Source organism: Aricia agestis, chromosome 6 (genome assembly GCF_905147365.1).
Source record: "Aricia agestis chromosome 6, ilAriAges1.1, whole genome shotgun sequence".
Taxonomy (NCBI): domain Eukaryota; kingdom Metazoa; phylum Arthropoda; class Insecta; order Lepidoptera; family Lycaenidae; genus Aricia; species Aricia agestis.
The window spans coordinates 3,491,777-3,514,911 of NC_056411.1; the positions used below are offsets into that span (position 1 = coordinate 3,491,777).

The 23,135-nt window shown below is 37.6% G+C and overlaps 2 protein-coding genes across 5 annotated transcripts in view; both read left to right on the plus strand.

Moving 5' to 3' along the window:
• LOC121728062 overlaps window positions 1–2,044 on the plus strand; it is a 28,280-nt gene extending 26,236 nt beyond the window's left edge. The window contains exons 5-7 of one of the 2 annotated variants that reach the window (XM_042116168.1): window positions 300–412; window positions 1,139–1,253; window positions 1,535–2,044. In XM_042116168.1, the coding sequence (XP_041972102.1) occupies window positions 300–412; window positions 1,139–1,253; window positions 1,535–2,044 (738 nt within the window). Of the gene's footprint in view, window positions 1–299; window positions 413–1,138; window positions 1,254–1,529 lie in introns of both variants that reach the window. The other variant, XM_042116167.1, reaches the window with a different exon arrangement.
• A 2,938-nt stretch (window positions 2,045–4,982) lies between these two features.
• The window catches only part of LOC121728058 (rho guanine nucleotide exchange factor 2), a 54,131-nt gene continuing 35,978 nt past the window's right edge, over window positions 4,983–23,135 (plus strand). For all 3 annotated transcript variants that reach the window (XM_042116157.1, XM_042116158.1, XM_042116159.1), the window contains exons 1-2: window positions 4,983–5,108; window positions 5,340–5,398. In XM_042116157.1, coding sequence (XP_041972091.1) covers window positions 5,356–5,398 — 43 coding nt within the window. In that variant the 5' untranslated portion in view covers window positions 4,983–5,108; window positions 5,340–5,355. The remainder of the gene's footprint in view (window positions 5,109–5,339; window positions 5,399–23,135) is intronic.

Consider the following 23,135-nt stretch of genomic DNA (forward strand, 5'->3'; position numbering starts at 1 on the left):
TAAAAGTGTTCGGAATTTTTGTATCAGTGGCGGGCTCCATAAAGGCTTTTTACATTTTAAAGATCGTTATCCAAATATCTGTACTAATTTATTATGATGTAACTGCTAAGGCTTCGCTCTGAAGAAATTCCAGCTTATAAAAATTTGATTCGATAGAATGTGTGCTTGCTAGTTGCTACACTTCAGACAAAAACAATTTTGATGAGGTGACTGGGACACACTCTATCCAAAAAAAAGCAGTGTTCCACTGCTATAGCCGGAGGCAAAAGCTAGTCTCTCAAATATTTTTCTCATTCCAGGGTCTCCAAGGTGTATACGGGGGAGCGGAGCTGGCGTGCTACGTGGCGCGGCTGCCGGCGATAGTCTGCGGCGTGGTGCTGGTGCAGTCCGCGTACGCGCTGAGAGAAGCTAGGTGAGTTGTGTGGCTATCATTTTTATTTTATTTTTTATTTTTATTGGCACGGAAAACATACAGTGATAAACAAATTAAAATTAAAGCTGATTAATTTCTATGCACTATTAACATGTTTCCATGTTTCCGGGCAGTGGGCTCCTGAGTTACATGGAGCTCTTAAGGACCACTTCAATTACGATTGTGGCCCAAAACATTTATACAGGACGGCCTTAATATTATGGCATTGCTATGCCACTGGTTTATAGGCGCGTTACACAATTCATTTATCAGACATACCTAGAGCGAGATAATCCTGTTTCACGGTATAGTTTGACTGCCGGCATTGACAAGAGATGCTTGTCTCTGCTACGCGTTCACGAACATTTTTGTATCCTGTAAATATGTGTAATTTTTTCATTTCTTATTTTCAATAGGAGTAAAGGAATAGAGAGTGCTCTTGTATACTGCGCAACACTTGGGCACTATAAAATTACTCCTGCGTAGCTGGCCTGGTTTCAATGAAACCGGCCACCGTCACCGAAACCGGTGTGGGAGCTATTATTAATTTCTTCGATGGTACAATGACATAATGAGTTCTACTTTAATGGCCTTATTTTATATTTATTAGGAAACCTTGCAAGAGCTTTTTGTCGCCTTCGATACGTTATAGATATTTGGTATACCATAGGGAGATAATTTCGTACAACACAAACTCATTGCTCATTCCCCTGTTTCAATTTCCAGACAAGCAGAGTACGGGACTGCGGCGGTGAGCGGCAGCGAGTTTGACGCCAGTCACTACGTGCCCGACGCGCCCAGCGCCTTTGCCAACGACGGCTTCTTGGCTGACAACGGTAAATTCATAGTACCTAAACCATGTTCCTCTTACTGACCTGCAGTACGATTTGACGAGATTTGATTGGATAATAAAACGTCCGCGCACTCTGGCTAGTATACTGGAAATGCTAAGACCAGCAAAGAAACACAACTCCTCCCCACCAACACTCCCTTGTTCGAATTTTAGAAACAAAAGACAACTCACCCTCCCCCACCTAATATTATGTTTATGAATTTTAAAAATTATAACGTATTTGAAAATAATATTACCTTCTTCATGTAAATATTTTGATTTCAGGCAAGTCTGGCTCGATGCCTGACCTTCGTCGTCACCTAGCGTCGCGGCAGTCCATGGTGTATCCACAGTTGATGCCACCGCCTGCCTACTGGCAACCCGCTGGCAGCCTGCGGGGGTTCCCCAAGGCTTACCCTATGGCCCAGCCCTACGGCACATGGGTCGGACCCCGCTCTGGTCCCTACGAAAACCCTTACAAACGCCGCCACTCCATCGTCGGGGCGTTCGCCGACGAATATCCCCCTAAAGTCTACGAATACGAGGACAGAGCGGACTGCAAGAGCGAGATAGCGTATCCGTACTATAGACAATGGGCTTACGACCCCAGAATGTTCCCTCCCGACTACGATCCGAGGTTCTTCCAGGAGTATAAGAGAGAGGACATGTACGGTGCCAACATGCTAAGGCACGACCCATACAGGTTTAGCGATAGGGGATTCTACGGGTCTCGGAACAGCCATAATTCAGTCGGTAATGAGTCTGATGACTTGACGAAATACAAGGATGTCGCTTTGTAAAACTTATGTTCTAGAGTCTTAGATACTCTAGTGATACTTACCCATCACTACTTGTCTTTTTTAGGCGCGTTACGAAAATATTTGTATTGTGCTTCGATCGTCCAGCCTGCCTAGCATACGCAAACGAGATATCTCACTGTACATGTTTTTTCGATGTTTGACGGTTTGTATCTTCATTTCTCTTGACCCTAGCATGACAAAGAATTTTTTCTCGCGTAGATCTATCATCGAAATAACACATTTTTATAGACATTATGAGACGAGTAGTTTTTAATTATCTCGAGAGTGAGATCGTTGGCGTATGCTAGGCAGGCAGATAACAATCTTGTTCGTGAAAGAGACAAGTATCGATGGGTCGATGTAGGTACTCCACGGCCGTACACTTGTATGAATTTGGAACAAGCTATGCCATAATATTATGAATGGGCATTTGCAGCAGTTGTTAAAAGTGTTGCAATATAGAAAAACTCTAAAATATGGCGCATTGTGCAGTCCAATGTGTAGTACTAGAAGTATTAGAAATAATTTAAATATTGTGGTCAATATTATCTGTTGAAACAGTATTTAAACACTTTTAGCGTTAGGTATATCAATTATTTTTTATGTGGTGCTTACATTCTGCTTCTGTAAGCAAACTAGTCCATTATTTTTTCTCTATTTACCTACTCTTATGTATTTTTAAATTAAACTTTATTTCATCCAGATAATAATACTTATTAAGCATGTAAAAAGCAATAAAATGTTAAATACCTATTGAAAACGTTTTATGCAGTTTCTACGATGAATTTAGAAGTCAAACTTGGTGCTTTATTTAGAAATAATTTACTATAAACCTTTAATTAATAATACATAGTTCTTGCTAGGTCCTAGGTGCTAATGATAATCACCTCTTGTAAAAGTATTTGATAGTTAATAAGAAAAGTAATTGGAAATTAGTATTTATTGTTACCTGATCACCAAAGGATGTTGTAAACGTTTTTCTACAACATGTAAATAAAAATATTTTTAATATAAAAACAGCTGTTATTATTATTTTTTACCCAACTATCATACATCTACATTCTACAGTGTTGGAGTAGCTGTGCACTCATGTGTGAACATGAGTGCACAGCTACTCCAGTGAGAGTGCTAATGCCGAAGCACCAAAAGAAGAGCATATAAGGTCAGGTGGGGTAAAAGGGCCCATTCACAGCAGGACTGCACGGCAGTCCTGCCGTAAATGGGCCTCACTGATTGGTTCACACTCGGTGTTGCCGGCCGGAAACACCGAGTGTGAACCAATCAGTGAGGCCCATTCAATGCAGGACTGCCGTGCAGTCCTGCTGTGAATGGGCGCTTTTAGAGAAACATACTTTACTGGTTTTTGAACATTTTGGCCTTTAGCTATCAAAATTATACATTTATTTCGATATTAATTGAAACAAATCTTCGCTTTTGAAATATACCTACTTACATTTTTTTTGACACAGAACTAGATTGTACGTATAATTACGGCACAATTTAGCAACAAAGCTAGGTCATAAAAAATTTCCTCTTTTCCGAGATTTGGGGTAAGAGAAACACTCGATATTTTTAAGTAATTACTCATGTTTTTAAATATTTTTATAGCATGTATCATTTTCTTTGAGTTAAAGGAATGAAACCTTCCCTAGTTTAAAATAATTGCTTTTCCTTCCCTTATTTAGGCTGAAAGCATACAAAAACGAAATTTGGGGTACCTAACAGGAACATATTATAGGTAAGGTCAGAGGTGCTAAACTTTTTCTGGTATTAATTAGCTGTGCACGCATGTGTGTACATGAGTGTACAGCTACTCCAGTGAGAGTGCTAATGCCGAAGCACCAAAAGAAGAGCATATAAGACTGGATTGCACCAGAGGCGTGGGTAAAGTTGAAGTTAAAGTTATGGGTTATAGTTAAGGTAAATTTAACTTTAACTTTACCCTTAACTTTGCCCAGAGAAATTGACAGATGACAGCTGATCCAACAAGGTTATACATGCGCGTGGGCGGGGCGCTGCTGGTAAAGGAGAACTGTCAAAAATGGCGGTTTTTGTATGATGACAGCGTTAGTTCCTTTTGCATTTAAAACTTTGCCACACAAAACTTTTGCCACATGCATTTAAAACCTTGTCGAGTATGGTTATAGTTAAATATGGCGTCTTGATGGCGTCCATTTTTAACTTTACCCAAAGATTTGACATTTTGCACTGTAGTCAAAGTTAAAGTTAAAGTTACATTTAAAGTTAAAGTTAGTTGGTGCAATCCAGTCTAAGTAGAACCGTCGCTAATTAATATCAGGATATACCTAATAGTGCGCTCCTCAGGCTGGACTACAACAGTATATTCATAGGCGTACCTAGATAGGGGCTGTTGCCTTTCATGTACCTTTATAATATATATAATATTATTTAAAATATTTACCTACCCAGCGTTTTGATTGGCGAACTTCCTTTTTTTGGTCTGACTCTTATTGAGTTGACATCACAGGTTGACATACTGTTTGTCTAATAAATGCATTGACATAATAAACTATAATATAAGTCTTTAAATAAATGATATTAAATGCCTAATTAATAGGCCTTGTAACGTGTGTAATTTAAAAATCTAGATCGTACCTTACGGCTCACGCTTGACCATTTTATATAATCTGTATACTTTGATTAAAGGCAGCACTGGTCGGCACTCGGCGTTTCAACATGTCATCTGTCAGTCAAAAACAAGGCGAATTCGTCGACAAATCAAAAAGTTTGCTCAAGTTTTAAACTCTTTTTGAAACTCTTAAATCGTTTTTAAAGTAATACTAACGATTGTGATTATTAAAATATTAAAATTTTGCAATGTTTGTAGAGTTTTAAACAACTTTTAGTGATGTTTGTAACATTGTAACTGTTTATTGTTTTGTGTAGGTGGCTACTGATGTGGTTCGTTTTGTCCCGATGTGAAAACTTTCCGGACATCTCATGGGAAACAGTTTTTTAAGAACCTTGTGCAAGTTATTTGGCAGTAGTGAGTTAGTGCAATGTTTTGATCTAGTATTGGACGTGTTTTACAACTTTGTTTAAAGTAAGTATATTTTGTAATAACTGTTATAATTTGGATTTTATCAATTACAATTATGCGGCTTATGACTAATTATGTAAACTAACGAGTGTTAAATATACCTGTGGTATTCATTTTATCGATTTATTGTTGACTGAACAAACTTTTAAATGTTAAACAGTTAGTTAAGACCAGCTGGCAGGTTAGAAATTAAATTGAGAATAACCCTAATTAAAAAAGAACTCTAAATTACAGGTACAAGGTTACTAAAATGAATGTGCCATCACAAGAAAATGTTGGCCTTTTGTCATCAGGTGAGTGTTATTTTTATAATATTAAAATTTGCATATTATAGAACACTATTTGTGTGCTATAAACTGTTTGCAGTTTCTTCTATAATTAATAATAATAATAATAATAATATCTATGGACGCTTCACACCACGTCAGTCTGGCCCCGTGCTAAGTACCTAAAGGACTTGTGTTACAGGTACCAGACATCGGAAATATATTTAATACTATTATACTATACATATATTTAAGATTTTTATTATATCATACACATATTTAATACACATCCAGACCCGGGAACATTGAAAATTTTGTTCCGTCGGCGGGATTCGAACCCACGACCCCCGGCTTGAGCTACCGACGCGCTCACCACAGAGGTCGTCATTAGAATTTAAATCTGCATAACAGTCTTGAAATTATGTTAGAATACATCAGTGTCGTACCTAGCTACCTAGATATAACATATGGTACCTTACACACTATGCAGGGTGTAACAAAACAATGTGATAATACTTTAGGGTGTGTAGTAATTTGTGTTCCTTATAATACAGAGTTCACTATGAAAGTAGGTGCACTGAAAAAACAATTTTTTGTGATTTGTATGGCAAGTACCTCAACGTCGTGAATTTGCCTATACAAAAGTTGAACAAAGTTACTCTTTCACCAATACTTCTTTCACAGTAATATTTAATTCTGCAAATTGATATAAAATGCAGATATACTATCTTGTGGCTTACACCATTTGGGGCCCGTGACTATCCCCTATCAATAAAAGTTGACATGTCAATAATTAAACAGCTGTACAATAAAAGTATTGTAAAAAATGCCTCTCAAGCAGGGGCCCTTTTAGGTCAGCGGCCTTTGGCATTTTGCAAGCCCTGTCAGCCTATTTTATAGCCATAAAAAGGCATGTCTGTCCAGTGTCTAATTTAATGTTGGTTGTGTTGTTACCAATCCCATAGGATTACAAAGGTCAAGGAAGAGATTGTGCTGTTGTGTACTAGACTGCAGAAGGCATTATCAATAATGAGTCATATGATTTAGTAAAACAAGGCTTAGCTACACTTGGAGGTGTACGCTCTGGAAAGTGCTATTTCGACTCGCTTGTAAACTCTTCTCAGAGAAAGAGAACTGAAAAGAAATATACACAATAGATATTATAATAGAATGGTTGTATATCCTCATTTTGAGGGCACATCTTTAACCATCTCCCCTAGCATTGAAATACTTGGCGTTAACATATCAAGCGAAGTCCAGTTTCGATATCATCTAGAGGGTAAGGCCAAGCTAGCCTCGAAGAAGCTTGGTGTTCTGAACAGAGTGAGACAGTACTTCAGTCCGTACCAGCGCCTACAATTCTACAAGGCGCAAGTTCGGCCTCATATGGAATATTGTTCTCATCTTTGGGCAGGGGCGCCAAAATATCAACTGCTCCCTCTGGATCGTATCCAACGAAGGGCCGCTCGAATTGTTGACTGCCATAGTGTTTCAAACAGCTTGGACCCCTTGGAATTACGCCGAGATGTAGCTTCGCTCTGCATCGTCTATTGGTTGTATCTCTGAGGAATTGTTCGGAATCATACCACCTGCAACTTTTCGCCTTCGTCCCACGCGATAAATATATACCATCCTCACCACCTTGATGAGTGGCAGTCTTCCACCGTGCGTTTCTCGCGTAACTTTCTGCCACGCACCACTGTAAAACTCTGGAACAAACTGTAACCAGCAGAATTTCCGGACCTATACGACCTGCAAACCTTCAAGAAGAGAGCGTATTCCCTCTTAAAAGGCCGGCAACGCACCTGCAGCTCTTCTGATGAAGCGAGTGTCCATCATCAGGTGACCCGTTTGCTCGTTTGCCCCCTTATTTAATAAAAAAAATGGTATCAGAAAATGAGCTGTAAGATTAATCTTATTTGAACAGCACAGATAGCATGCCATGTGCGATGTGATGTATGATATAAAAATGTCAAAAGTGATAAATCTGGGCACCTTCCTGATTCGCACGCGCCTGTGTTAATTGGGCCACATAAGCCTTTAAGAGGATACCACAGCAGCTAGAGAAATGAAAAAAAAGTACGTGTAATATCTATAGCTGTCTCCCTTACCTCAAGCCTATACCGCAGAACGCGATAGAGACAACTGCAGAAAATCCAGAAAATCAACGATTCGTTGTCCCCTGATTCCTTCTCCAAAACTTAACCGATTTAAGTACTTTTTTCATTAAAGATTAAAAAAAAGGCTTGAGCTGTGTTCCTATGTTTTGCTTTTTTTGTATAACCTATCCAAATCTGTTTTCTGGACGTTTGAACACAGTGGAAAATCTGGCCATTTTTTTGGGTTTTTGAACGTTCATATCTTATTTAATAATTAAATTATGAAAAAAAAGAAAACATAGGGACATTGTATTAGTGGCCGTAGATATTCAGGAAAAAAATTATAACTCTACTAGCATTATCCAGGGAGGAAACAGGGGACAACGTTTGTATGGAAAAAATGGCGGTGTGGAATCCTCTTAAGAGGATACCACAGCAGCTAGAGAAATGAAAAAAAAGTACGTGTAATATCTATAGCTGTCTCCCTTACCTCAAGCCTATACCGCAGAACGCGATAGAGACAACTGCAGAAAATCCAGAAAATCAACGATTCGTTGTCCCCTAATTCCTTCTCCAAAACTTAACCGATTTAAGTACTTTTTTCATTAAAGATTAAAAAAAGGCTTGAGCTGTGTTCCTATGTTTTGCTTTTTTTGTATAATCTATCCAAATCTGTTTTCTGGACGTTTGAACACAGTGGAAAATCTGGCCATTTTTTTGGGTTTTTGAACGTTCATATCTTATTTAATAATTAAATTATGAAAAAAAGGAAAACATAGGGACATTGTATTAGTGGCCGTAGATATTCAGGAAAAAAATTATAACTCTTCTAGCATTATCCAGGGAGGAAACAGGGGACAGCGTTTGTATGGGAAAAATGGCGGTGTGGAATCCTCTTAAGGTTTACGTAAAAATCGCAATACGTATTAAAAACTGCTCTAGTTTCTTATCGCGCTATGCTGCACATTCTCAGAAACATTTACTTTGCAACAGATATTGCAAGGTCGTTAATATTCATTGTGGTAAATTTTTCATGACATTTTCAGTGGAAGTCACACTTGGCGAGTGTCCTGTACATCTCTCGGGCGACTGAGGCTGTTGAATAGTTCAGCTTCTGTCAGGCTGGGCCGATCGATGCCGCGCACGCGCCGTGCCCACAATCCCGTACAAAGGCTAGGCGGCCGCTCAGCCAGACACTGTCAAAATAATATTCGAATTAAACAATTTTACGAGCGACATCGCTCCATATTTATCAAAATCCGCAATCATCGAATAATTCGCTTCGTTATAAATCCCGCGCGCGAAGATATTCGTTCGAATTTCGAATGACTAATTAACGATCCCGCGTTCGAATTATAAAAAAGTTTTTATTCGATAATGTTTTTTTAAAAAGAATGCGTGTCTTATTGTGGCCAGGACGTAATTGAATTAGTGAGTGTAGCTCGAAGATGTAGCACGAAGCTGAGGTACGTACTTGTAGCTTTTACTTGTTGCGCCTGTGTTCTGTAATGACCCGATTACGTAATTGCACTTAGAAATTCAAATTAGTTTGAACATTTTAAAATTGTATTTTTTACAAAGGAACGCATAGTTTTAATTACATGAATATTTAGCTTCTGTTATTATAGAAGACTATTACATCTATTTATAGGAGGTCTTTTGTTATGCAAATAATTGCTGTCTATAATGTGGATAATTTTTCATACTTCAAAACCCCGCCCAGAAGTTTTCAAAGAAATAATACTGTTTCAGCAGACGACTTTACGTGTTTCGAACTTAATATATCTTGGTTAATAATTTATATAGAGTGACCTTTTATATTCTATCTTCGGAGTTCGGACCTCTGCATGGTAAAATACGTAAGATTTTATTAATCCGCATTTAATTTAGTATTCCCTCATTGTATTTTAATAATAATTGTTGCACTTTGGCGTCACTCAAAATCTTCTTAATTCTTATCTTTACGAAATCATTTTTTATTGTCCGATAATTATTTTTTATTCGATAAAGTACATAGGTACTTACAATGGTACGTTCGGAATGTTAGCGATAAGAGTTAGTATGTCTTAGATTGTACTATTATCTATTCTGTGGTCTTAGTTACTTACACCAATAACAAAAAAAAAATCACTTAAACTTTACGTCTGTGCTTAAACTAATATTAGCTACTTGAACAATCCTATTAAAAAGGTTAAAAGCTATTAAGGGGGCAACCAACCCAAAACTGTCGATTTTGTACTTGTGTGTGTAATTCATTTTTATACTTCAAAATAAGCCCCGAATTGTTTCATTTTCTAAACATAGATGTAACTACATTATATTTCCAAGAATTTGATCTGAGCGAAAACACGATATCTTAAAATTTTCTCTATAGAAAAAAATCACAAAGATGCGTCTAATTTTCACTAATTTTTCTTCATATATTGCCGCAACCGTGCATTAAACTAAGTTAACATTTTAACACATTGTATAAATTTCTATCATTGAGACCCTGACCTGGCGGATTTTTATCATGTTGTATATTTATCGAGTTATAAAAAAAAACTAACTTGGAGATGGTTCCGCGTCGTCCTTTTTCACCTGGCATATGAAAGACGAGCGTGAGTGTGAAGAGAGAAGGACGATGTTTGATTTTTTGCGTTAGTCGCCCTCTTAATGATAAACTCCTGTCTAAAATAAAAAAAATAAAAAACTTGCCATTAGAGGAATGCCCAGCTATCGCTAATGCCCAGCTTTAAAAGTTTTTTATAAACAGTAGTTAGCATTCATAGATCTGATGATTACCGTGTCAGAATATAATCACTACGAATGTAATCACTACGGTGTTTAAGTGTCAAGAAACCTCTAAAAACTCCTTGTTGAAGATAAGCGTAGATTTTAAGTCTGTGCATTGATTTTTAACAAAAGGTAAATGATAGAAAAAATTTAAGTAATTTAAAAAGTTAAAAGAATATTTACATTTTTAGGTAAAAGATAGAAAATCGGTTCTGAAGAAGGTCGCGCAGGAGCTACCTTAAAGTTATGCTTAGTTTACCAGAGCATCGTACCATGACGGTACAGACATTTAATATGCTGTCCTTGTGAGGGCTATCTTTTCTGTAGTATGTGTAAAAAAGTGATGTGTGCGATACCTGTGTATTGCACAGTGCACACATCACTTTTTCCTTCCTTAAGGGCCTGTTTCACCACTTCCTGATAAATGACGAATAGGCTATCCACCAATTAACTTGACAGATCAAGTATGGAGAACCTGTCAAAAAAGTTGTGCATAGCCTATTCGGCACTTTATCAGAAAGTGGTGAAAAAGATGAATCAGTACTTCCATACAAATATTATAACTGTGAAAGTGTGTCTGTAATCTATATGTTACCTCTTCACGCCCAAACCGCTGAACAAATTTTGCTGAAGGTATGGAGATACTTTTCTTTCCAAAAAATGTACGATTTCTCGTGATCAAAGGGTTTTGGCACAACGGATTTGCGGGCATCATCTAGAATCTAGATTCTAGTCATTAAATAAACCTTTTACCAATTTGGAGGTTAACGCTCAAAATATGACCTCATACCTCATACTTATTCGTGTGTGAGACATACGAAACACTATGTATATGATAATATTATGGTAATGCACCGCCTCGTAGGGCAAAAATGATTATTTCTACTTGAACCCCCATACTGAAAAAAAAATCAAAATTTACGGACGTTTAAGACATTTCAAGACGTAAGTGTGACGTAAGTCACGTAACTAAAAGTGGCTAACTATTTGAAAATTTTCATGTACATCAGTGTACAACTTACAAGTTATAAGTATACATAAAATCTATATTTTTTTTATAAGTTTTCAAATTGTTTCTTATCCATTCCATCCAAATACGGCTTCAGCATAGGAACGGGTTGGTTACTTTTAGTTCATAATGGAAGGAAGTAACTGTTTGTCTGCATATCACGACTGGTTTCGTGTTGTTTTTGTCAACCTGGACATAGCTTCCAATTATAACAAGTTGCTTTTACTAGTCTATTGGTAATTAAATGACCCCCGCAACTCCGTTGTGCCAAAATTCGTTTTATCGCGCGGGAACCGTACATTTTTCTGGGATAAAAAGTATCCTATGTCCTTTCCCGGGACTCAAAGTATCTCCATAGTTTATTTTACGTGGGAGAGCCATGCTTCGGCACGAATGGGCCGGCTCGACCGGAGAAATACCACGTTCTCACAGAAAACCGGCGTGAAACAGCGCTAGCGCTGTGTTTCGCCGAGTGAGTGAGTTTACCGGATGCCCAATCCCTTACCCTATTCCCTTCCCTACGCTCCCCTATTCCCTTCCCCTCCCATCCCTACCCTCCCCTATTACCCTATTCTCTCTTAAAAGGTCGGCAACGCACCTGCAGCACTTCTGATCCTGCGAGTGTCCATGTCCGACGGAAGTTGCTTTCCATCAGGTGACCCGTTTGCTCGTTTGAATCCTTATTTCATAAAAAAAAATAGCAAATTTCAGCAAAATCGGTTTAGCGGTTTGGGTGTGAAGAGGTTAACAGACAGACAGACACCCTTTCGCATTTAAAATATTATACTAGTATGGATGGATAAATCTACTCGTGGCATCAAGACAAATTACTAATTAGTTCTGACTTCTGTGTAAGCTTATAAATTATGATGTATTTTAAACGTTTGTTTGTTTGTTTTCATAATAAATGTGTGTGTCTGTCTGTTCACTGTTACCTCTTTACGTCCAAATATCTGAACCAATTTTGCTGAAATTTTGTGAGGAGAGTTGAGTGCCGAAAATATACGGTTTCTTTGCGATAAACGAATATTGGCGCAACGGAGTTGCGGTCGTCATCTATGTCTTATAAATTATAAATTATACAGTGTTTGTCTTTGTGAATATTCCATAATTTACCACACCAAATTTAGTGTGCTTCACGGTATTCCAACACGTTTTGTAAGCACAGCCTTGACATTGTTATCGTAGCTTCGAGGGAATTCTAATTTGTAAAATAACAGAGTAAGGGAGATCGCAGACGGCATAATTTTTGTGTGTTCGAGTCTGCGGCGCACATACAATCTGCATGGCCGCGCCATGCAGATTAAATACTGAGCGTTTAGTTTTATAAGTCACTCCCTCTCCAGATCACACAGATCTCCCTTAAATACTGATCGTTTAGTTTTATATGTCACTCCCTCTCCAGATCACACAGATCTCCCTTAAATACTGATCGTTTAGTTTTATATGTCACTCCCTCTCCAGATCACACAGATCTCCCTTAAATACTGATCGTTTAGTTTTATATGTCACTCCCTCTCCAGATCACACAGATCTCCCTTAAATACTGATCGTTTAGTTTTATATGTCACTCCCTCTCCAGATCACACAGATCTCCCTTAAATACTGATCGTTTAGTTTTATATGTCACTCCCTCTCCAGATCACACAGATCTCCCTTAAATACTGAGCGTTTAGTTGTCACTCCCTCTCCAGATCACACAGATCTCCCTTAAATACTGATCGTTTAGTTTTATATGTCACTCCCTCTCCAGATCACACAGATCTCCCTTAAATACTGAGCGTTTAGTTTTATAAGTCACTCCCTCTCCAGATCACACAGATCTCCCTTAAATACTGAGCGTTTAGTTTTATATGTCACTAGCTGTTTGACCGAGCTTCGCTCGGTTTTCGATAAGACACGAATAAAATGACATTTTCGAAAAATGATTCCTAGCTAGATCGATTTATTACCCCCGAAACCCCCGTATATACTATATGTCCTGCTATAAACTAAATGTCCTGCGCGGCTTCGCCCGCGTAAATTAGGAATTTTACGGAAACCGTACATTTTCCCAAAAAAATTGCTCCAGTAGTTTGTAATTTCTAATATTTCCCCTGTTTTTCCCACATTTACCTCAGTTTCTTCGGTCGTATTAGTCTAAGCCTATAGTCTTACTTGATAAATGAGCTCTAGCACTGAAATAAGTTTTTAAATCGGACTTGTAGTTCCTGAGATTACCGCTTTCAAGCAAACATACTCTTCAGGTTTATAATATTAGGTAGGGTATAGATTTTATTTATTTATCGCTAGACAAACTCGAGTCTCGATCTAAAAGACTATGAAAAGTACCAATAACAGGGTCATTATAGGCTCATAAGTCATAACCATGGGACGATGTATGATGATGATGATGATCAAAGTAATTTGCATAGTAGCATATGCTTTCCGTTCTTAAAACAACGCCGAAACTCCCAAACTTGTATCTATAAAGAATCAGGAGTTCTCTCAGCAAACCGAAGTCACCACATGTTTCCCTATAAATTTTGAGGAGTTCCCTCGATTACTTAACGTCCCTTCATCAGATCACCACTTTTGTGAATATAATACCAAATTGGGATGATACCCTATATACCAAAAGAAAAATTTTGAAAATCGGTTGACAAACGGCGGAGTAATCGTTGAACATAAGAAAACGAACATAACACCTCCCCCATTTTGAAAGTCGGTTAAAGTTGTAGCCCATGTGTTATTCTGATGTATAACTTATAAGCTATATTATTGTAAAGTTTCATTAAAATCCGTTCAGTAGTTTTTGCGTGAAAGAGTAACAAACATCCATACATCCATACATCTATACATCCAAACAAACTTTCGCCTTTATAATATTAGTAGGAAGTAGGATTTCATGAAAATCGTCGAGTTAAGATATTAAAAAAATCCGATCTACTGAACCGATTTTGATGAAACTTGCAGTATTCTCTAAGTTTAACAATACCTAGTAAGTAGTGCGACAAAAGAAGAATCCCACCAAAAACATTTTCATGTAAAAATGTTGCCAAGATGAGAACATAATAATATTATAGTTCGTCGTGTCAAAAAGTAGTGAGATCTCATGTAGAGCCAAGTTTCTAACCTTTTTTACACTGTAAAATTAAGGTTTTTAGATTTAGGGCTGAGTATGTAAGGTTAGAAACTTGGCTCTACATGAGATCTCACTACTTTTGACACGACGAACTATAATATTATTATGTTCTCATCTTGGCAACATTTTTACGTGAAAATGTTTTTGGTGGGATTTCATTTCTTTTTGTAAGCTGGTTTACGTTGTTTTTTCTTTTAGTTCATTCTTTAGGGTTCCGTACCCATAGGGTAAAAACGGAAGCTATTACTGAGACTTCGATGTCTGTCCGTCTGTCTGTCTCCAGGCTGTATCTCAAGAACAGCTATAGCTAGACTTCTGAAATTTTCACAGATTGTGTATTTCTGGTGCCGCTATAACAACAAATACTAAAAACAAAATAAAATATAGAAGGGGGGCTCCCATACAAAAAACGTGATTTTTTGGCCTTTTTTGCTCTATATCAATAATGGCAACAGGTAGGTACTTGACTTTTTCTCAAAGTCCTTAGTTATATGTCTACTTTAATATTTAATAATAATATTAAAATAAAGTAAAAAATTAAGAGGGGCTCCCATACAAAAAACACAACATTTTGCCTAATTTTGCTTTATAATAGTACGGATATAGGTTATGTTGGTTTTGATAATTTTTTTGTTGTTTTAGTACTAATATAATGTTACATACCAAAATTCAGCTTTCTAAGACTTCAGGAAGTACCCTAACAGTTTAGATGATCGGTGAGTCAGTGACCAAATTGTGGGTTTTTGGACTCCTATAAAATCTAAAGTATAATAGCTACGATATTCAAACTTTGCGCATTTAATAACTACTAGCTATTAGACCGAGCTTTGCTCGGTATTCGATAAAACACGAATTAAATGACATTTTCTAAAAATGATTCTTAGCTAGATCGATTTATCACCCTCGAAACCCCCTTTATACTAAATTTCATGAAAATCGTTGGAGCCGATTCCAAGATTCCAATTATATGTATATATACAAGAATTACTCGTTTAAAGATATAAGATACCCATGTCACTTTATCTTAAAAATTTCAACTATCTGGCATTATTCAAACCAAAGTTACGAGGGTTCAAAAATACGACGAAACGTTTCGAGAAAAGGTAGGTAGTGCCCTTGCGCGCTTCGCTTGGCTCATCTTGGCGGGGGCACTCCCGTGCCCCCAGATTGTAGTTCCGGAGATATGCGAACACAAACACATGTTCTATTGTATACATTTATTTTAATACTATTACAGTTGACATTTTGCACATTTGCTTAGAGTCTATAATAATAATCAGCGTCTAAACTTTAGACGCTGATATAGTCTAACAATATACGAAAACTGTGCAGTTCTTGAAATCCATACTAATATTATAAATGCGAAAGTGTGTCTGTCTGTCTGTCTGTCCGTCTGTCTGTCTGTATGTCTGTCTGTTACCTCTTCACGCCTAAACCGCTGAACCGATTTTGCTGAAATTTGCTATGGTATCTCCATATCATCCTTTGAGTCCCGGGAAAGGACATAGGATACTTTTTATCCCGGAAAAATGAACAGTTCTCCCGCGATAAACGAATTTTGGCGCAACGGAGTTGCGGGCGTCATCTAGTACATACATATACATACGGGTCGAATTAATAACCTCCTTTTTTAATCGGTTAAAAAATACGGGGATATTATTCAGAGCATTAGTGCCGCCGCAATGCAGTGTATTTGACTTTAATTAAATGTACTTACTGTACCACTGAATCGTCAAGCATCGAGAATAGGCTTGATGACTATTTTTTTTCTTATTGGTAATTGAACGACCCTTAAAAAATAGAAACATCGCTAAAAGAATGACTCTGATAGCTTAAAAATTCACCAAGATATGACAATTCAAACATCTCATTAAATAGACCTGCCCGAAACGCTCCATACAAAGTGCTACGAAAGACTGACGTCACTCTTTCGTAGTTTGTACGCATCGGGAGAGAACTTTGTTCGATATGTATATTAAATATTGCGTTTATGAAAGTGGTTTTATAACAAAAGTTGCTTTTAATTGCATAAGTTATGAAGTGATTTCTTTATCTTATTAACAAAATTGCGAAATCTTTGACCTTATCATCATCCCTATTATTACGGAGAACACCGCAATCCGCATGAATTGAACTGAAGGTAATCACTAAGTACTTTTACTTTAGAGTTATTCTAGAACTTAAAGTAGCCTTGCCAGATTTGATCAAAATCCCTACAGAATTATTTCGAGTTAAGTAGTTTTAACACATACTGAAAAAATCGCCTATTAATACAATATTTGGGTGCCATCGAATTTCTAACTTCTTCAAATCAGCAGGCAAGAACTAGAGCATGAGCTAAAGGTACTTCAGCAATCTTAGTCAATGGGCATTGTCCAAAAAAAATCACATGTACTTTTTATATTTTTTTTTCGTTAAAATAGGGTATTTTAAGAATATTAATTAAATAATTTTGAAATTCATTGGCTAGTTTTTTCTCAATAAATTTTTAAAGTTTCGCTCTGACGTCACCATCGGCGGCCAATTGACCTCTGCAGTATGTTTTAAATTTCCTTTCAATCTTATTTATAATGGCTGGTTCGTCAAATGCAAGTTCACATTATGTGAAAGCTAATACGAGAAGCTTACCAAAAGTTCGAAACGTAAAGTTGGTCGAATTTATTGCTAATTTAACGCCATTGAAGGTCAAACAAAGGTTAAACATATTTGTTCAAAAATATAAGTAACTAATGGGTATTTTTTTCGTTTATATACAGAAAAACGATCACTGACCTTATTCCTCGAAATGTTTTTGTAATGAGCAAAATTTAAAAAAAATGGACAATCCCCATTACATAGGCTATCAAATTAATTTGGTCTGTGGCAATAATAACTTTTTGGAATTAATAACGGCCATAACGGCTCATTCTTCTTTTGCGATTTTCAAATTGAAAAGTGTATACTATTGAGGTTTAGCAAGTCTGTACGGAATCAAAACATTACAACCTAACAAAGGCGTGTAAATGGTGCGTGTACAGAGTTTTTATCGAGCGATATAACGTGACATAAGAATTAAGCCTGAGAAACAAAACGTTACAAAGTAATGGAAACCAGATAACCTACTATCGAGATCGAGAGAGTTTTTGTAAGACTAGTAGAGGTTTGGGAGAACCTTTTTAAAGGTACTGAAAGGGAAATAAATGCGTGAGTTGAAGTGACAAGAAACATGTCCACACCATAACGGAAGTTCTGCTCCTATCCGTATCCTATTCACTGATCCTACTAGTCCTACTAATATAAGGCGAAAGTTTGTGAGGATGTTTTTTTTTTTTTAATGAAATAAGGGGGCAAACGAGCAAACGGGTCACCTGATGGAAAGCAACTTCCGTCGCCCATGAACACTCGCAGCATCAGAAGAGCTGCGGGTGCGTTGCCGGCCTTTTAAGAGAGAATAGGGTAATAGGCGAGGGTAGGGATGGGAAGGGAAGGGAAGGGAATAGGGGAGGGTAGGGAAGGAAATAGGGTAGGGGATTGGGCCTCCGGTAAACACACTCACTCGGCGAAACACAGTGCAAGCGCTGTTTCACGCCGGTTTTCTGTGAGAACGTGGTATTTCTCCGGTCGAGCCGGCCCATTCGTGCCGAAGCATGGCTCTCCCACGTATAATGGATGTCTGGAAGTATGGATGTTTGTCACTCTTTCACGCAAAAATTAATGAATGGATTTTAAGAAACTTTACTTTAAACTTATACATCAGAATAACACATAGGCTACAATTTTAACCGACTTTAAAAAAGGAGGAGGTGTTATGTTCGTTTTTTATGCTCAACGATTACTCCGCCGATTTTCAAATTTTTTCTTTTGGTGTATAAGATATCATCCCAATTTGGTATCATGTTCACAAAAGTGGTGACCTGATGAAGGAATCCAATAAGTAATCGAGGGAACTCCTCAGAATTTATAACATGGAAACATGTGCTGACTTCTGTTTCGTGAGAAGTATTCTGAGCATACGCTAACAACAAGTAAGATTTTGGACCAAGCGACACCCACCCATGATTCGGAAGCAGCTGGGAAAACTCCTGACTCTTTATGCATAGATACAAGTTTGAGAGATTCGGCGTTGATTTAAGAACGGAAAGCATACTCCTACTTATATGCTACTATGCAAATAACAAATTACATATTCACCTATTTCATCATTATCACTACCATAAACCATTATACCATGCATAGTCCTATTATGACCCTATTATTGGTACTTTTCATAGTCTTTTAGATCGAGACTCGAGTTTGTCAAGCGATTTAAAAAATCTTAGATACTAATATTATAAACCTGAAGAGTTTGTTTATTTGAAATTTGATTTAAATTGAACTTTAAAAAATCTGTCAGTGTTAGATTATAATATAGAGTAGACCACGTGAAGGGACATAAACTGCTTTTTTGCGGGGAATGTACGGTTTCCGTAAAATTCCTAATTTACGCGGGCGAAGCCGCGCGAGACATCTAGTAGGATAATAATTTACGATATACCTAGACCAATAAGTGTTAACTTTGTTGGTCTAGGTATAACAATGGGGAAGGCCGGTCGAAACTTTTCGTAGATGCCGCCACCTTAGCTTTTACCTGTCAATGATTTTGTCAAACAACAACAACAATTTTATTTAGTAGTTTTGCATAATTTCTGTATTAATTATATTGAAATCATTATGTATTCGTCTTGGCGTGTAAGTGAGCTAAAAGCTGAACTAATGAAAAGAGGCGCATCGCTTAACGGAAGACGGGCAGAATTAGTCGAAAGGTATAACCTCAAAAATATTTGATTTGCATTTTTTTCCAATAAAATTAGGCACTCATAGCCAAAAAATGGAAAAAATGTGTACCTTTTTACAAATATTTTTAAGTTACGTAACAATATTAGGTAAATATTCAATTTGGAGCTTGAATTATAACTTCTATTGTTGTTATTTATTCTTAACTTTTTCACCTTGTAGATTGGAACTTTACGACCGGAATTCCAATTTTGGAAGTGCAGAGAATCAGTCCATTGACGATGTGATGGAAGTTCCTCATGTTAGGACATATCGGGACATAAATGCTAGTTCATTGTTACCTCATGTAACCCAAACTTACGTACGACAGTAATTTTGCTGGTAAGTATACATAACCCACGTACATAAGTACAAATATTTTCATTACAATTCAATCAAATACCTATAATCACCTATAATATTTTATTACTATTTTTAGTGATGACAAGAAAATAAGTGAAGCTAAGGCATTGTGTGAGTCCCGATACCTACCTTGTTTTAGCAAGAGGATTTGGATTCAAATATGGGGGAAAATACCTTTATTAAAGGATATTGCAAAAAACAATGAAGCAGCTGCAATATGAAGTAAATTTAAAGCTTCACAAAAGTGGAATAGCACAGGAATCTAACTGTAAACAAGTTTTTGTTTCTTATAACTAAACTTGGTTTAGTTATAAGAAACAAAAACTTATTATTCAGCTATATCTGTAATATATTAATTATAAAGCATTAATGTGATGAAACTGGATTAAAGCATTGTTATAATATAAGATCATATAAATAAAACATACATTGATTTTGTACTTTTTATTATCAACAATACATTCCCTAAACTTATATAACATAAAACAAATAAAAAATATTTCTGATGCTAAAGGCACATAAAAAGAGTTTGTAAAATTTTGTATGTTTTTGTTAAACCTATCAATCTCTCAATGTGCACACATTGCCTGGCAAGCTTCTGGTCATGTTTTAGCAAAACCCCTGCTATTTGTGACTTGCCTTTTGAAAAAGTAGGTATGTTAATAGTAAATATTATGTTTTTTATTGCAAAGATTCAAGACCTATTTGATTTGATTGAACATTAAAACCCCTGTCTGCCATTATAATACAGTCTCCTTCTTGACACTAATTATCTATTAAAGGACTTACTTCACTGTATCATATTTTGACGGTCACTTGTTGCTCCGCTGTACCCTTGAGAACAATTATCCACCTGGGGTTGGACCTACTAAAAAATTAATAGTATTTTTATTTTTGTATGAGCTAGTATGAATGAGTAGCTCTTTGGGCGGGGTATCTGTAGTATCTGTATCTGTGTATCTGTGTTGATTCTTGAGACCTAAAATAATAATTTTACTTATATATTATGATTTACTTACAAAATATAGTTAAAATAATAACATACCTGATAAATACTTATGTTTTGGAAGTCGGAATCATGGAAATGTTTACATTTTTATGGGGCCTAACTTCGGGCCTAAAGTTTTTCCTTATTATAGCTTTCAGCCACATCTTAGCCATATTAGGATCTTTTGGGAATTATAGTGGGCACTTATTTCTTTACAAAACGGGACTTCACACATCTGAGGCATGTTATTTATTTAAAATAATCGAAAATTCCCTTTTAATTCCATACACTTTGACAACTACAAGGTGAAAGCTACTATAGCGCCACTTTGACAGTTGCCAACCCCATTCACAGAACATTTAAAAGTCCATTTTACATAGGAACATTTTAATTAAATTCCAACGTTTTCAATTACAAAGGTGCAAAGCTACCGGTAGTGTGACGTCAATGAAACTCTACCTTTGTGTTAACGTTTGAAACACGTATGAACAAAGACGCGAAGGTTTGACATGTACCCGCGTCAACGACGTATCCGTTACTGAAATACCACAAAGCGGTCTTTCGATACGATCCGATCTTTCGTTCGGAGGTCCGAACTCGAGAGTTCGGACCTCCGATAAGCAATCATTTCGTTTCTTTTTAAGCTATTGAGCGCGGCAACCGAGTTAAGAAATTCCGTGACAAAATAAACCTAACACGTCATCGTCTAAGATTTAAGATTTCTGTTCGTCTATACTCTGTATTCTATAAGTTCGTTCGGCAATCGGCAGACTTCGGCACGGTGTTTGTGTGCGTGCGATATGCGTGTAGACTAGATGCTACGCAATAGCTTTACCGCGGCAGTCTCCGAGTGCCACACGAATTTTTTCATTTACTATGCGTTTTGTCGAACGTTATACGTCTGAAGAACGCCATGTAATCTACTTCAAAACTAGTACGAAGATTCTACCTTGAGCCTGAGCTAACTCTACATAATAATATGAAGGAGGTACCGTATATATTATGTACCTACTAAGTGTAAGTCGTAGTAACTTTTTTTACATGGGGAAATGCTTTACGCATCCCCGGCGGTATTTTTTTTTTATGAAATAAGGGGGCAAGCGAGCAAACGGGTCACCTGATGGAAAGCAACTTCCGTCGCCCATGGACACTCGCAGCATCAGAAGAGCTGCAAGTGCGTTGCCGGCCTTTTAAGAGGGAATAGGGTAATAGGGGAGGGTAGGGAAGGGAAGGGAAGGGAATAGTTGAGGGTAGGGAAGGGAATAGGGTAGGGGTTAGGGGATTGGGCCTCCGGTAAACTCACTCACTCGGCGAAACACAGCGCAAGCGCTGTTTCACGCCGGTTTTCTGTGAGAACGTGGTATTTATCCGGTCGAGTCGGCCCATTCGTGCCGAAGCATGGCTCTCCCACGTATAAATGATTGAAGGACGTCGGCCAGGAATCAGGATTTGTGGGTCTCCCCGCAGGATCTACCCACTAAAACGTCATGGTGATTCACTCCCCGATTGGGTAAAGTTCCGGATACGATCAACCCACCACATCTCTACCAGCTGTCCGCGTCTCGCAGACTCATTAGACAGTGTGTACCTATAGTATTTACTCAAAAATAATTGATTTTATTATCGATTCCCTTTACCACATAGCCAACAGCGTAGCTCTTTGTATTACGAAGTTACTTTTGCGTACTAAATAAATCTAAGTAGCATCTTACGTCTATAATTAAGTAAACTCGATATTTTCGTCCCCTCAGCCCTTAATCCCTTTGATCCCCAGCCAATCGTTTTAGCTACTTAAGATGAGGATTAATACTTTACTAATCTGTATTTTTAACCGACATCAAAAAGGAGGCTATCAATTGGATCCGTATATGTCTGTACGTAATACTATGTCGCTCGCAACTCTGTTTCCCCAAAAGTTTATTACGTGAGAACCGTACCTTTTAACGGGATAAAAAGTATCCTATGTCTTTTCCCGGGACTAAAAGTATCTCCATACCAAATTTAATCATCATAATCATTATGCGGTTTCGGCTCTCACAGTGAACGGACGTGTTCCTCGTCGTAGTGAATATTGTGTTTAATTTCGCAATCCCTTCTGCTTTGTGAGCGTTGAAGACACCAGGAGCCCTGCCGCTTTGGAGCCTTCGCCCCTTCAGCTTGAGTGGCGCGGCGTGACGTGGCTTGTTCCCGACTTGCGGCTTTCTGCAGTGCAGCGCTAGCGGTGCAAATTTTGAATAGCGGTGAGTGACCGGCAGGATTTGAACCCGGTGCCTCGGGGCGTGCGAGTTGTGACCGCTGCCCATACCACTCGTCCACAAGGACGTGTGCCGCCGCGACTAATTTAACAATCGCCTTCGTATTCCCTGGTTCTTAAAATCTACGAGTATGAACTGCCAAGGCTGTGAAAATACCATAAGCAAGAATAACTCTTTAAAATGCAACGGTTGTCAATTCAAATATTGTTACGAATGTCTAGACGTTTCTGTGGAAGCAAATAAACAATTAAATGCTACCCAGCTAGCTTCCTTGAGATGTCCGTTATGCGAAAACGTAACGAGGCGCAGAAATAATGACGACAACACTCCCGTGCGCCGTAGTAAGAAATACGACATTAC